We start from the raw sequence: 16,161 nt of genomic DNA, 5'->3' as shown, positions 1-16,161 counted from the left end.
GCCTGCGCAGCCACCGGGGCGCTCGCACCGTGCCTAGCATAGTGCGCAGCATCCGTCTTCCCATTCTTGGTGTTGGGTACCGCCCGGAAGTCGCTGGCGGGCTCAGAGAGACGAAGTGAGGTCACAAATAGCCCCACCCCTCCACACAGGCGTTGCTAAGCAATAGTTTCCCATAGCAACTGAAGAGACAACAGCAGGCAAATCCCTAGCAGCAGCAGCAGCAGCAGCAGCAGCATCTTCTCTGAGCCGAAACCAAGCGCAGCAGGGTGAGGGAAGGAGGGAGCCCCGGGGACGGGTTGGGCGGAAGCGAGGGGTGATGGGGATAGGAGGGGAATGAGCGGAGAGGGGGAATAGTGTGCTGGGGAGGCGGAGGACTGAAGAGAGGGAGATGGTGTGGGAGAGGGTCGTAGGAGAGAAAGGAGGGAGCAGGGGAAGAGAGAAGGGCTGGAAAGAATGAGAGTGGCGGAAGAGAAAAGGAGGGAGTAGTGTGGGGGATGAAAAAACCAGAGGGAGAAAGGGAGGCAGATAAAGAGGAACTGAGATTCCTCAACAGTTCATACAGTGTAAATGTATTATCCCCAGGGGCACCATCAGGCCAAGGATGACAGCGCTGTGTGCCCAAGAGAGCATATATAATCTCCTACCCCGGGTGGAGGAGAAGCCTATCAAACTACCAAGGTACGTGGGTAAGAAAAAATCAGTTTGTTCTGTGACTTTGTCTTATACACTCCAGTTTTTATTAGCTCCCATGGGGAATATTAGCTCCCATGGGGAACTGATATGGCGAAGCTGTAAATATATATCCAGACAACACACTTGCTATGACTTATTACTAATCATTATTATATAAAAACAAACCAAATTTAATACAACCTTTTGCGCACTCCTTTTATAAAATAAATGGAAGTGTTAATGAGTTACCAGGACGAACATGTCCATTCTTTGCCCAACTAAGGGGTTCACATTGCTAATTTGTCACATTCCTGGGTTCTGTGCCATTAATATATGAAAAATGGAGCATGTTGCAGGCCCCTTCATTTTTCATTATTTATTATTTAATGTATACCAACAATGCTCTTGGCATTATACAAAATAGAGAGGAAGGTGTTTCCTGCCCTGAGGAGCTTTTAATTTAAATTCTGTTGCATTACTACCCTCAATAGCCCATTGTCTGCATCCTCCATAACTGAAAAATCATTTCCTTCACTTTGTCTTGTACGTTACACAAAACATTTAGCACATTAAAAGGGACTTGTCTAATTCACATTTGGGAAGAAAGAGAGGGAAATTCAATGACATGGTATAAGAATAGTCAAGGAGAGAAGCTAGCCTAAGACCTTTCTCCTTCTTCATGTCAAAAGATCTGCATTTCTTTTTCATTCTCCAGTTTTTAAATTGTATGAGAAGGAAGCTCTATCTCCTACCCAAAGTTCAGAGACCATAACCTCAATGTCTGGACCTCAGTAGATTAGCTTGCATGATTGAAGAAGGAAAGCAGATTCTTAAATGAAAAACCCAACAATTCTGAAAAATCCTGTCATCAATTTAGAGGAAATGCTAGGCATTTATTATTTACGTGATCAAAAACATACGGGACCACTAGAGGAAGGAAGTGGAAATTCACTTTAATTCTAACACCACTTTCTCTGTCTCTGGTTTTACAAGCTCTGAGCCATGGTAGTTGCAACCTGTTCTATCCATTCACTTTTATTCATGATCTGGTTGTACCTAGAAGACAACTGTACAGGATTCCACCGTAAGTCACACAATCGAAGTATTTTTCAGGCAAAACAAAATAGTACAGTACAGTACTATTTATCTGAAATCTCTTGAATCCCAGTCTCCCTGTTAACCTGAAGGTGATTCGCTGTCTTTTAGATCACCCACATCTAAAGACTGTAATAAAAATAAATGATCTGTCTGACACTTGCAACACTTTTCCTTCTGTGCACATTTTCATTAATGCTGCTACCATGACTCCCATTCAGCTGAACTTGTTTAACCAAAGTAATTCCTTCTGTTCTTTTTGGTTAACTAAATTGTACTATATATATTATCTTTTTTTTGCCTTTACCATACTTGAAAATGCATCACAGACTGTTGGGTAACAGCTTAGGGTTTAGCCATTTGGGAGGACTGCACAGTTCTGTGACTTTGTCTGATACATTCCAGTTTTAATCTTAATGTTATTATTATGTATTATTATTAACAAAAACAAATTGTGGGTACTACAATTTGATATCACAAGGGATCCGTATCTTGAGAATACATAGATGTGCCAATAAATCCACATGTCTTTTTTTGTTGTTGTTATCGTTCCTTTTAGGTTTTGTCACACAAGTAAGCATCTCTTTGAACAAACTAAGTTAGGGTGCCATTCTCAAGGAGAATAACCTTATTGCATTATAAATACCATGTCCAGAATTATGGACATATAGTATATAAATTCTTCCATGCCTTAAATCTAAATCTGCACTCACTGAAGCCAATGACAAAATTGCCATTGATTTCAGTCATTCAGGATCAGCCCTGTGCCATATAAGAAGTCCAGTAACTCCTTGCTTAATGTTGTAGTTATGTTCCTGAAAAATCCGAGTTTAAGCAAAACCATGTTAAGCAAATACAATTTTCCCATAAGAATTAATGTAAATGGGGGGTTAGGTTCCAGGGAAATTTTTTTCACCAGACAAAAAGCTATATATATATATATATATATATATATATATATATACACACAAACAGTATAAGTTTTAAACAATTTAATACTGTACACAGCAATGATGATTGTGAAGCTTGGTTGAGATGGTGAAGTTAGAGGGTGGAAGAGGGTGGGATATTTCCCTGGGAATGCCTTACTGCTAAATGATAAACTAGCATTCGGCTGAGCCCTCAAGGGTTAACACGTTGCTAATGTAGCCTCACACTGTACAAGGTAGCATGAATGGAGGGAGGGGAGACAGCATGAGAGACAGAGACACACACCCTGTGTGCGGGAGAGAGAGAGAGATGCCCATTGCCCCTTTAAGTACGCTGACCCCACTCTCTGTACACTGCCTTTTTAAGTAGATCAGCAAGTTGAGACAGCAGCTGCGGCCAGCAAGCTCTCTCCCTCTTGAGCCCTGTCTGTCGTGTCCCCACCCTGCTCTATATGGAGAAGGGGTGGGCGGGGGGAGGGGGGCACCCTGACATTAGCTCCCCTCTTTCCCCGCTCCCCCGCACAGCGAGCAGGAGGCTCCTGGGAGCAGCTGCAAGGCAGAGGGCAGGAGCAGCACATGGCAGTGGGGGGAGGGACAGCTGAACTGTGGGCAACTGATAGCCTCCTGGGCAGCTATGCACAGAGAACTTATGGGAGCGGGGAGCTGATGGGGGGCTGCCAGTCCAAGCCCCCACCAGCTAGCTGCAACGGGCTGCTCTTCCTGCAAGCGGTGGACAAAGCAGGCAGCTACCAAACAACATTATAAGGGAGCTTTGCGCAACTTTAAACGAGCATGTTCCCTAATTGATCAGCAATGTAACAACAAAACAACGTTAACCGGGACGACTTTAAGTGAGGAGTTATTGTGTATGATATTGAAACATAGAACTTGCTGTACTGGCTCCAACCAATGGTCCTTTTAGTTTAGATTCTGACATTAGCCAGTACCAGATCCTTCAGATGACGGTGAAAGAAACCCTGCAGCCAGGGGACAATTACAAAATAACACACCCATAGGAGAGGTTTCTACACAACCCGCATCAATAAGTGGTTAACATATGTTCCGAAGCATGAGGCTGTGTATACCTTTATAATATAATTTTAGCTTATCTAATGTAACTATGGATGCTGTCGTAGTCAATATAAATGTCTAATCCATTTTTGAAAAATAGCAAGTTTTTGGCCTCAATATAAGTGATTGCAATATCATCTAAAAACTTGTACAGTGCCTAGCATAGTGGGGTTCTGGTCTATGCCTAGGGCCCCTAGGTGCTACAGCAATACCAATAATAATAATTAATAATAATAATAACTAATAATGTGATTCTTTGCTCTGTCCATTGGCAGAAGCTGCCTTTTTTGGAGGAATGCTAAGTAAAGTATGTATTGTATATTGTGGCTTGCTCTCTCCCTATACTGTATATGCTCAACTCTGGAAAGTCCTATGAATGTAGTGTAAGTCTTCATTCAGAAACACTGTATGCATATTTTGAATGATCTTTGAACAAAGTATAATGAAGTTGATGTGCTAATCCTGCTGGATTGAAGACCCACAAGAAAATGTTATTGTAAGGTGCAGATGATTTAAAAAGAAAACCAAGCAATGTGTGTAATGCAAAATTATGCCTTAATCTCACAAAAATGTTGCTATAATGTCTTACTTTTTGTATTCAGTATCCAAAGCATTTTTGTGGAGCCACAAAATTTATTTGAATATTAGCTATAGACAAAGAGTGCAATATATATATATGTAATACTTTCTGACTTTCAACTACTTTCTGGTTATTTTTTTAATATTAAAGATATATATCAACATTTAGACCATCTGTGAAACATGAAATAAAAGAAAATAGAGCTCCATGGAAAACTATGGGACCACCAAAAATTGAAGTACCATCTCCAAAAAACTTTCTTCAGAAACATTCAAAGGAACCGAAGCTCCCACACAGTACGTTTTTGGCATAAATATGTGAAAAGTAACGTATGTTTCTTGTATTTTTAGGATTTGTATCAGTATTGAAAGTGAACCCATCAACCTGAAATCTAGTCATATTTATAAAGTTTAAAATAGTTCTATATAATATGAGTGCCCTTGTGTTCTCGCTAGTATTTGCGGTTTAATAATCATTGTTCTGTTTTTTAAAAAAATGTTTTTCTCCCTTCTTTTGCTATGTAAAAGTCATTTACAAACAACAAGGGAAAATGACTAACTAGCTGACTGGAAAACAGTACAACTGATTATGTAAAGAGCACTATCAAATGCACAAAGCAAACTGAAAATAGAGAAAAATAATTAATCTCTTTTGTTTACAGTAATCTAAGATATTAGTTGTAACAATAGTAGGTTAACAAATTCTAACAAGTGTGATTTTAAGGTTGATGTGTTTTATGTAAATATTTAATTTAGATTATACATCAGCCATTTTATAAATTGGTCATTAATATGAATATTTAAAATCAAATAATACAAATTAGAAAGTTAAAAACAATTTTTCACAAGAACAAGGAAATTACATATTGAAGTTGTCTCAACGCAATGATTTTAAAACTTGAAGAGATCTGGGGAAAGTATCTATGATTTTCTTAAGAATACTATCACCATGGGATTTTCACTCTTTGATACTTGCTCTTGGATCTCAACCTGTAGTGTGAGACTGTCTTGGAATACGCAAAGCAGAAAAGTTTTGGAGGGTTGCATCCTACAAAGCCATCAGTAAGTGGGATATTCAACTTTGAGAGGGTTTTAGTTTTTTTGTTGTTTTTTTTTGCCAGCAATCTGGCTTTGTACATGCACCCCTATCGTTGTTAGAGGGATATTGCAATTTTAGTCTCCACTCTCCTGACTAGTTGTGCCAGGGCAGTTAATTTACAGAGACATCATTCTCAGTGCAACCAGACTGCTGTAAGTGTGTCACTGTCAGAATTTGCTGTGGCATTGTGAGGTCTCTGGATGTGTCAAGCCTTGAGAAGTGAAAAGGTTCAGTGTACAGTAAACAATTGTGTCTGGGAGCAACATGGAAGTCCAGCATCTGGACCTATCTGGAGCGTAGGAGCAATTTTGGCATTGAAAATAGCTGTGGGGCTGGAAATGCAGCTTGGGAGTTTGATGACTCAGAAGTTTGGCCCTCAAAGCCTCAGAGTAGACATTGGTGACCTCAAGGCATCTGGAAATGACTTCAATGCAGCGACCAACTGTGAAGCCTCAGAATAAAACTTGGAACAGCTTTAGTAGAGTGTGGTGTGCATCAGAGTTCAGCACATTGGAATGTTGGAGCTCATTGCAACAGCACCTGACAAGTTCAGTGTATCATGCCTCAGAGCTCAGGACCTTGGCATTTTGGCACAGTGATGCCTCAGGATAGGCCTTAGAACAGGTGTAGGTATACTTGTACTTCAGGGCAGGCCCTAATGCCTTTTTTAAGGAATAGCACTTCAGCATGACTGTGCACTCTTATTGTTTAAGCACTTCAGAATAGCTCCAGTGCACCTATCTTACTGAGACATGACACCTTGATGCCCTATGAAAGCATGTTGAATCATAACCTCATGCCACAAGGGGCCACAACAGTGGTTCCCTTAACTCACCCAGCAGTATTGTTAATCTATCCAGCTATACTCTTAGCCCAGCAGAAGAATCTGTCCTATCTCGGGGCCTCTCCTTCTGCCCCTTCACCCCCATGAACATGATACAGTTCTGTGGAGACCTAGAATCCTATTTTCGATGTCTACGACTCAAGGAATATTTCCAACATACCTCTGAACATCATATTAACCCACAGAGACATTCCTACCAACACTACAAAAAGAAGGATTCTGGGTGGACTCCTCCTGAAGGTCGAAACAACAGACTGGACTTCTACATAGAGTGCTTCCGCCAACATACACAGGCTGAAATTTTGGAAAATAGCATCACTTGCCCCATAACCTCAGCCGTACAGAACACAATGCCATCCACAGCCTCAGAAACAACTCTGACATCATAATCAAAAAGGCTGACAAAGGAGGTGCTGTTGTCATCATGAATAGGTTGGAATATGAACAAGAGGCTGCTAGGCAGCTCTCCAACACCACATTCTACAAGCCATTATCCTCTGATCCCACTGAAGGTTACCAAAAGAAACTACACCATCTGCTCAGGAAACTCCCTGAAAAAGCACAAAAACAAATCCACACAGACACACCCCTAGAACTCCAAGCAGGTGTATTCTATCTGCTACCCAATATCCATAAACCTGGAAATCCTGGACGCCCCATCATCTCAGGCATCTCAGGCACCCTGACAGCAGGATTGTCTGGCTATGTAGACTCCCTCCTCAGGCCCTACACTACCAGCACTCCCAGCTATCTTCGAGACACAACTGACTTCCTGAGGAAACTACAATCCATTGGTGATCTTCCTGAAAACACCATCCTACCCACTATGGAAGTAGAAGCCCTCTACACCAACATTCCACACAAAAATGGACTACAAGCCGTCAGGAACAGTATCCCCGATAATGTCATAGTAAACCTGGTGGCTGAACTTTGTGACTTTGTCCTCACCCATAACTATTTCACATTTGGGGAAAATATATACCTTCAAATCAGCGGCACTGCTATGGGTATCCGCATGGCCCCACAGTATGCCAACATTTTTATGGCTGACTTAGAACAACGCTTCCTCAGCTCTCGTCCTCTAATGCCCCTACTCTACTTGCACTACATTGATGACATCTTCATCATCTGGACCCATGGAAAAGAAGCCCTTGAGGAATTCCACCATGATTTCAACAATTTCCATCCCACCATCAACCTCAGCCTGGACCAGTCCACACAAGAGATCCACTTCCTGGACACTATGGTGCTAATAAGCAATGGTCACATAAACACCACCCTATACCGGAAACCTACTGACCGCTCCGCCTACCTACATGCCTCCAGCTTTCATCCAGACCACACCACATGATCCATTGTCTACAGCCAAGCTTTATGCTACAATCGCATTTGCTCCAACCAATCAGACAGAGACAAACACCTACAAGATCTCTATCAAGTGTTCTTACAACTACAATACCCACCTGCTGAAGTGAAGAAACAGATTGACAGAGCCAGAAGAGTACCCAGAAGTCACCTACTACAGGACAGGCCCAACAAAGAAAATAACAGAACGCCACTAGCCATCACCTTCAGCCCCCAACTAAAACTTCTCCAGTGCATCATCAAGGATCTTCAACCTATCCTGAAGGACGACCCATCACTCTCACAGATCTTGGGAGACAGGCCAGTCCTTGCTTACAGACAACCTCCCAACCTGAAGCAAATACTCGCCAGCAACCACACACCACACAACAAAACCACTAACCCAGGAACCTATCCTTGCAACAAAGCCCGTTGCCAACTCTGTCCACATATTTATTCAAGGGACATCATAGGGCCTAATCACATCAGCCACACTATCAGAGGCTCGTTCACCTGCACACGTACCAATGTGATATATGCCATCATGTGCCAGCAATGCCCCTCTGCCATGTACATTGGTCAAACTGGACAGTCTCTATGTAAAAGAATAAATGGACACAAATCAGACGTCAAGAATTATAACATTCAAAAACCAGTCAGAGAACATTTCAGCCTCCCTGGTCACTCTATTACAGACCTAAAAGTGGCAATTCTTCAACAAAAAAACTTCAAAAACAGACTGCTGAATTGGAATTCATTTGCAAACTGGATACACTTAACTTAGGCTTGAATAGAGACTGGGAGTGGATGTGTCATTACACAAAGTAAAACTATTTCCCCATGTTTATTTTCTCCCCCTACTGTTCCTCACACATTCTTGTCAACTGCTGGAAATGGCCCACCTTGCTTATCACTACAAAAGGTTTTTTTCCTTTTCTGCTGGTAATAGCACACCTTACCTGATCACTCTCGTTACAGTGTGTATGGTAACACCTATTGTTTCATGTTCTCTGTGTATATAAAATCTCTCCACTGTGTTTTCCACTGCATGCATCCGATGAAGTGAGCTGTAGCTCACGAAAGCTTATGCTCAAATAAATTTTTTAGTCTCTAAGGTGCCACAAGTACTCCTTTTCTTTTAACCTCAGAACAGTCACTGTCCCCGTACTTGAGTTTGGTGCTTCAGGGTTCCATGGGGTCCAAATGCTTTGGTATCTCTTTGGGGTGTCTGTATATCAGTGCTTCTGAATAACCACAACACAACAGAACCCCCACTGAGGCTCAGTATTTGTTAAGAACTCATCTGGCTCTGGGTGCGGTTGCCAATGAGCTCCACTGGTCCAATAAACCCTCACCAAGTGTCTGTTCCCTGATTGGACAGAAGGGTCAACAGCTCACCATTTAAGCCTTTGTACCAATAACAGCGCTGAGGCTGTTCAGCATGTTTCACATCTGCATCTGCGCCAGACCTGCTTCCTTTACCAGCCCCTGCTCCTGCTCCAGCCCTGGTCCCTACCTTCCTCAGAACTCCTGACTCTTGGCTTTGACGAATGGCTCATCTCCTGCCCTCTGATTTTGCTCCGATCAGTAGGCTAGACTCCTGTTCCAACCAGTAGGTCCAATCGCCTACGCCCTGGGTATGACAGTATTTCAGTGCTGCAGTAAGGATTCCCTGGGATTGATATGTCATGGCCTCAGAATTTCTCAGCATCTTTATTAGGCACCAGTGCATTTATACCTTAGGGTGGACTGCAAGCTGAGGGTATGATTCCCAGCTCAAGGAGATATACTTGTGCTAGCTTTCATTGAGCTAATGTGCTAAAAATAGAGTGAAGCCCTAGGAGCATGAGCAGCAGGAGGACTTTCTTCCCCAAGTACATACCTAAGATCTCTGACCGGCTTGCACTCAGGGAAGATAGCCCCTCCCACCACTTGCATTGCTGCAGCAAAAACATTCTAGTTTTAGCACGGCAACTCAATGAGAGCTAGTGCAAGTATGTCTCCTAGAGCTGGTATTCACCCCGAGCTCAAATTGTAGATGTAGCCTTTTAAAGATTATGGTGCTTAGGCACCTCCTTTGAGGTATGGCACTTTGGTTCCATCCGAAGGCAGCAATGGTTCAGTTGTCTGCATTGGATCACAGCACTTTGGCCAATAGCTCTGTCACTTCTGTTATTGTTTGGTGTATCAGTGCCTCCTTTGGAGACCTGGTTCACTACTTTTAATGAAAAAGTGGGCAGTGGGAGATAGGGCTTTCTACAGACACAAGCAGTTAAGCCCTTCATTTTGCTGCAGGTGCAATGAGATATTGTCCTTCTTAATAGAGCATGATCACTTAGTACTTCCTTGTGGACAGTTGGGTCCATAATTGCCTCCATCTATACTTCTGGGCTTGCACTGATTTTGACTCTTTGTGCCAAACTCAGTTCCTGGCTGAAGAAGTAGAGGACTCCAGGAACAGCAACTCCATGTCATTGTTCTGAAAATGAGGGTGCATGCACTAGGAGCCTTCAGAGACGTGGTGTCCCAAAAGGTCCTGATTTAAATGGACAGTCAGATTATCATATGTATATAAACAAACAGGGAAGCAATGATTCATGCCTTTTCTGTTGGCCTTCTACGCATGTAGGAATGGGCTCTGTCCCATATTAAATTCTTGGCTGCTACTTACCTGCTGGGGAAGGAGAATATGATGTAGACAGATTTAAGTCAAACCATAATAGATCCTCCTGAGTGATCGCTGGAGCAGGAATTTCCTCTGGTGGAAACACTAGAGGTGGATTTTTTTCATCACTTATCAGCACAGTAAACTATTGATTTTCTGCTAATGGCAAAGATAAAAGAGCACACTAACAACCCATGGTTTCTCTGTCCTTTGGAGAGAGAGACTCATATATGCCTGTTCATCAGCATGTCTGGTAACAATAGTTCTAACTTAGCTCTGCAGAGACAGGCATAATCCCATACTATTCTAGACCAGTATGATTTTGGGCCCTTCTATTTGTGTCAATTAGTCATTTCAGACCAGGGGTCTGGGTTGGGCCTCGGATGTTGGCAACATCCCAGCCCAGGAACAGTGTCCTAATAGGGTAGAGTTCTGGAAACATTTTTTTTCTGAGTAGGTGTCTCAAATTTGGGTTTATTGGTAGGAGTCTTCCATAAGCATTTATAAGAAAGGTGTGGTGCCACACAACCCCCTTGATCACCTTCTTCTTTTGTCTGATTCTGGTCTTCAGACAAACTAAATCCTTCATTCATAGGAAACCTACTTCACCCCATCTTATTCTAGAAGAAAGGTCAACCATTATTTCCAGAGCACTGTATGTAGTTAATACGGGAGTTCACACGCTGAGAAACCTCTCAATAATAACTCCTTATCCTGTGGACTTTCAAGATATTCATAGTTCCAGGGTACTTAGCCTCATTTATGAAAACTGACTATGGCTTTCATTTGTGCAGTGAGAGGAAGATAGTCCTCTGGTTAAAGCCTGGACTGGGACACAGGAGATCTGGATTCAGTTTCTGGTTCTGCCACAGACTTTCAGTGTGACTTTGGGCATGTCACTTAAGGCTTGATTTTCAGAGATGTTGGAAGACCTCCAGCTGCCACTGACTTCAGTACAAGTTGTAGATCGGGGTGGGCAAACTACGGCCCACGGGCCGCATCTGGCCCTTCCGATATTTTAATCCAGCCCTCGAGCTGCTGCTGGAAAGTGGGGTTGGGGGCTTGCTTCACGCGGCTCCTAGAAGTAGTGGCATGTTCCCTCTCTGGTTCCTACACGTAGGGGCAGCAGGGGGCTCTGCACACTGCCCCTGCCCCAAGCGCCGCCCCTGCAGCTCCCATTGGTCAGCAAATGGGGCCAACAGAAGCTTCAGGGGTGGCGCCTGCAGACGGGGCAACATGCAGAGCCGCCTGGCTGTGCCTTCATGTAGGAGCCAGAGTGGAAATATGCTGCTGCTTCCCGGAGCTGCTTGAGGTAAGTGCCGCCCGGAGTCTGCACCCCAACCCCTTCCCCAGCCCTGATCCCCCTCTCTCCCCCTGAATCCCTCAGTCCCACCCTCCTGCACCCCAGAGCCCACACCCCCAGCCAGAGCCCTCACACCCACACCCCTCCTCCAGCTGGAGCCCCCTCCCGCACCCTGAACTCCTCATTTCTGGCCCCACCCCAGAACACACACCCCCAGCCAGAGTCCTCACCCCCACCCCAATCCCCAATTTTATGAGCATTCATGGCCCACCTTACAATTTCCATACCCAGATGTGGCCCTTAAGCCAAAAGGTTTGCCCACCCCTGTTGTAGATACTCAGCATAGACATGTTATGAAAATAAATTAATTATTAGGAATCACTTGGCTGCTATAGCAGTAGGGAACATAGAAAGTACCTTGTAATGGGATCTACAAACCCCATACTGAACAAAGGCAGAAGGGGGGGAAGGGGCGTCTCTCCTGCCTACAGGCAAGCAGCATCACCACACCTCCATGTAGCTGCCACAACTGCCAATCGTGGAGGTAGGCACTCAGCTGCAACCAATAATAAAAACAAGACCTGCTGTAAAAGGAGAGAGCTCAAAGAAGGAAAGGAGTCAGAAAGGCCTGGAACAATAAAGGGGTCACACCCCTCTACCGTGCTGCCTCCAAAAATGCAGCAGATAGGTACTGAAACAGACCACTAGGCCGAATTAGAGGCCAGAAGCCAAAGAGTGTCCTGAATGGGGGCTAACCAAAGAAAGCCGGTCAGGGAACAACAGAGACCCCCTGAAAGACTACAGCAAGGTCTAGTGACATATCTTGACAAATAAAAGAAGGTGAAACAGCCAGTAGAGTTTGAATGTGTCTAAATTTTCAATGTTCAATAAGTGCCAAAGCTTCACCAGGCCTGGGTGCTGGTCTTGGTGAGATGCTTCTCCCAAAGTTTGACATCAACACATCCTTGGGGTTCTGCGTAGAGCAGATTTGAGACAGTTGAAGTCATAGAATCATAGAATCATAGAATATCAGGGTTGGAAGGGACCCCAGAAGGTCATCTAGTCCAACCCCCTGCTCAAAGCAGGACCAAGTCCCAGTTAAATCATCCCAGCTAGGGCTTTGTCAAGCCTGACCTTAAAAACCTCTAAGGAAGGAGATTCTACCACCTCCCTAGGTAACGCATTCCAGTGTTTCACCACCCTCTTAGTGAAAAAGTTTTTCCTAATATCCAATCTAAACCTCCCCCATTGCAACTTGAGACCATTACTCCTCGTTCTGTCATCTGCTAGTCCATCCAAACTCTTTGTTTTTTCCTAACAGTTTCTTGAGTATTGTTATTAAAAGAGAACATGAGTAAGGATTGCCTATTACTAGGGCCCTGCCAAATTAATGGCTGTGAAAAATGCTTCATGGACCGTGAAATCTGGTCTATTGTGTACTTTTACCTTTATACTATACAGATTTCAGGGGTGAAAACAGCGTTTCTCAAACAGGAGGTCCTGATCCAAAAGGGAGTTATGGGGGTTTGCAAGATTATTGTAGGGGGGTCATGGTATTGCCACCTTTACTTCTGCACTGCCTTCAGAGCTAGGTGGCTGGAGAGTGGCAGCTGTTGGCCAGGCACCCAGCTCTGAAGGCAGCGCGGAAGTAAGATTGACAATACCAGACCATGCCATCCTTACTTCGGTGCTGCTGCCTCCAGAGCTGGGGAGTGGCAGCTGCTGGCTGAGGGCCCAGCTCTGAAGGCAGCCGTGCAGAAATCAGGGTAGCAATACCATACCAGGCCATCCTTACTTCTGCGCTGCTCTTGTCAATGGTGTGCAGAGCTGGGCTCCTGGCCAGCAGTTGCCGCTCTCCGGCTGCCCAGCTCTGAAGGCAGCAGCGGCACAGGAGTAAGGGTGGCAATACCAAGGCAATACCTCCCTACAATAACCTTGCCACCCCTGCCCAACGCCCTTTTTGGTCAAAACCCTTATAGTTACAACACCATGAAATTTTGGATTTAAATATGTGAAATCATGAAATTTATACTTTTTTAAATCCTATGATCATGAAATTGACCGAAATGGACCTTGAATTTGGTAGGGCCCTAATTATTACCATCTCTTATTAATATGATCTGGATAGTTGGTTCTTAGACGGTCACATCCTGTCTTACACTGTCAAAAGTAGATCAAACAGCTTTCGTTATGAACCTCAGGGATGCAGGTAGACAAATGCAGGTAGCTACGTGACCCTCCTGGCTTGCATTTATGTAGCTTATGTTTCTTGTGTCCTTCTGCTACCAGTAAATCCTTCATTGGCTTCCTCGGCCTATACCTCTGAAGTAAAGAGGTGTGAAGTCTCCCACTATTTAGAATTTTTGTTTCTTTTGTACTACTCCTTGTTTAGGTTGGCAAATTTTCTTTTTATTGGATTCAGTCTGGAAGATCTTTGTTTTTTTGTCTGATGTTCTTTGGAGGTCCCTGATCCTTCCTTTCCCTTACTTAAAAAAAGGAAAGAATGGAAAGAAACCTTACTAGTTGTTTATGTAACATGGATTGATATTTTCATCACTGCTGGATACAGTGTGTGTACTTTTTAGTAGAAAGGACAATCCCTCAAACTATGTGCACTATGAGAGTGAGAATCCTGGATGATGGTATCTTTAAAGAAGGAGAAATCACTTGCATTGTAATTCTGCTTCTTTACTGATACAATTTCCCAGGATTTTTACTCACTCTTCCACCTCCTAACAGTGTTTGGGGTTTTCAGTTCTGAGGGATTTTGCCTGTATGGATGTACTTAGTTGAATGTTTCACCTTTTCGCTCCAAAAAGTAATGACAGTTGAGTGCTCCACTGTGTTATACCGCTCGTGCTGCTGGAGAAGAGTGTTATACCTGTTGGCATTGGTGAATGGGTTTGGTAAGAGTGCAACCCTCAAAAACTCCTTAGTTTTGAGAGTTCCCAGTCAGTCTCTGTCTAAATGTATGAGACCCCAGAGTGAGAATCCTGTGTAATGATCAATTCAAAGAAGCAGAATTACAAAGGTGGTATGTACTATATGTGCTGCAGTGCCTAAATGTAATATGTCAAGAATTGAAGGTATTACAAATAAAACAGCTACTCTCTTGAATGATCGTACCTCCCAAAAGTTTTACAAAAGCTACTTTTACTGTTAGCCTTTTACCACATAATCCATTGCACAGAAACATACTTTTATTAGTTCTCAAACTGTGGTCTGTGGCCCACTAGTGGCCCTCTGAACACTTACTGGTGGCTCACAGAGAGCTGGTTGGTTAGTTGGTACTGCCTCTTCTCCTTGCTTCCAGCCGCCTCTGCAGTTGTAAAAGCAGCTGAAAACAAAGAGGATGAGCCATTACTACAGTTTTTACTAGTCGGCTGCTGTCACACAGGAGGAGGAGAGGAAACAGAAGCTACCTTCAGTGACTAAGGCTCCCAGTAGGACTAGAACTGCAAGCTGTCTTTCCGTGAGAGAGGGAATGAGACAACTTGACAGCATGTTCAAGCGAGAAGGAAGCCAAAAGCATGAGCAGAATGTGTAGGGAGAGAGGAGGATCGGGCAAGCATTTGCATGGGTTTAGGAGGAGGTAGAGGAACAGAGCGGATAGGAAGGTAGATGAAATGAAGAGCAAAATGAGACCATTTAGGTAATTTATTTTTAAAAAGACAAAACGGATTAATGAGAGCTAAAATATGTAAGTATAAACATTTAATATTTCTCTTCCATGTAAAGTAATGCATATGTTTAATTTTATAAAATATTATACATATTTTAAAAATATTTCTTTGAGGACGGTAAAACATAAGTTAAGTAGTATAATTCTCCTACAGCTAGCAGAAAAAATATGGATCAAGTCTTACACAATAGTACTTTTAAATGGATTTTACAGTGTAAAACTTGATCAGAAGCTATGTAGATATTCTGTAGGTTTTTGGTCCAACAAACTTTAAGTAGCTTTTCATTACAGTAATTCCCCAAGCTATTCTTATGTTGTTAACCAAGTTGATTTTCATTTAAGAATAACTCTGTACACGTTTTCTTTAGTTGTTTCTCCTACTTGAGATACTGGAGAATGCTGACGTTTGAAAATTACTTACTGCTTTATATTAGCTACAAGGATGTTCATATGCTTAATTCCACAGGAAAAAGAGATGAAGGAAGAAAGAAGTTACTAACAATACCATCAGTGCCACATGTGACAGATCACCCACTTATGGGAATTCGGAGTAAAAAGAATTTCATAAATACAAATGCAGCAGATGTTATCATGGGAGTGGCTAAGAAGCCTCAACCTATTTGTGTTGACACAAGACAAGGAAACAAATATCTCCTTGAAACTTCAGGACTTGTCCCAAAATACATTAATAAAAAGGTATGTTTTGTTAAATTATAGGGTTGCCTAACACTTTTCATTTTAAAAGATGCATCTGACTTTTTCTGAGAATTTCTAATACTCCATTGTTTGCAGCAGACATTCGAAATTCATCAGGGAGAAAGCCCTAGGACCAGAGAAGAGCCTTTTCTTTTACCATAAAATGTTGTTCAGGTTTGGAT

At 43.0% G+C, this 16,161-nt stretch overlaps 1 protein-coding gene across 1 annotated transcript in view; it reads left to right on the top strand.

Moving 5' to 3' along the window:
- Positions 1-123: 123 nt before the first annotated feature.
- Positions 124-16,161, top strand: part of ENKUR (enkurin, TRPC channel interacting protein) — a 31,794-nt gene continuing 15,756 nt past the window's right edge. The window contains exons 1-4 of the mRNA XM_038391151.2: positions 124-266; positions 583-678; positions 4,498-4,643; positions 15,750-15,979. Of these exons, the coding sequence (XP_038247079.1) occupies positions 602-678; positions 4,498-4,643; positions 15,750-15,979 (453 nt within the window). The 5' untranslated portion in view covers positions 124-266; positions 583-601. The remainder of the gene's footprint in view (positions 267-582; positions 679-4,497; positions 4,644-15,749; positions 15,980-16,161) is intronic.

Source organism: Dermochelys coriacea, chromosome 2, assembly GCF_009764565.3.
Source record: "Dermochelys coriacea isolate rDerCor1 chromosome 2, rDerCor1.pri.v4, whole genome shotgun sequence".
NCBI classification, from domain to species: domain Eukaryota; kingdom Metazoa; phylum Chordata; order Testudines; family Dermochelyidae; genus Dermochelys; species Dermochelys coriacea.
Note: the sequence above shows the minus strand (reverse complement) of the source record. Positions and strands in the feature narration are given on the sequence as shown.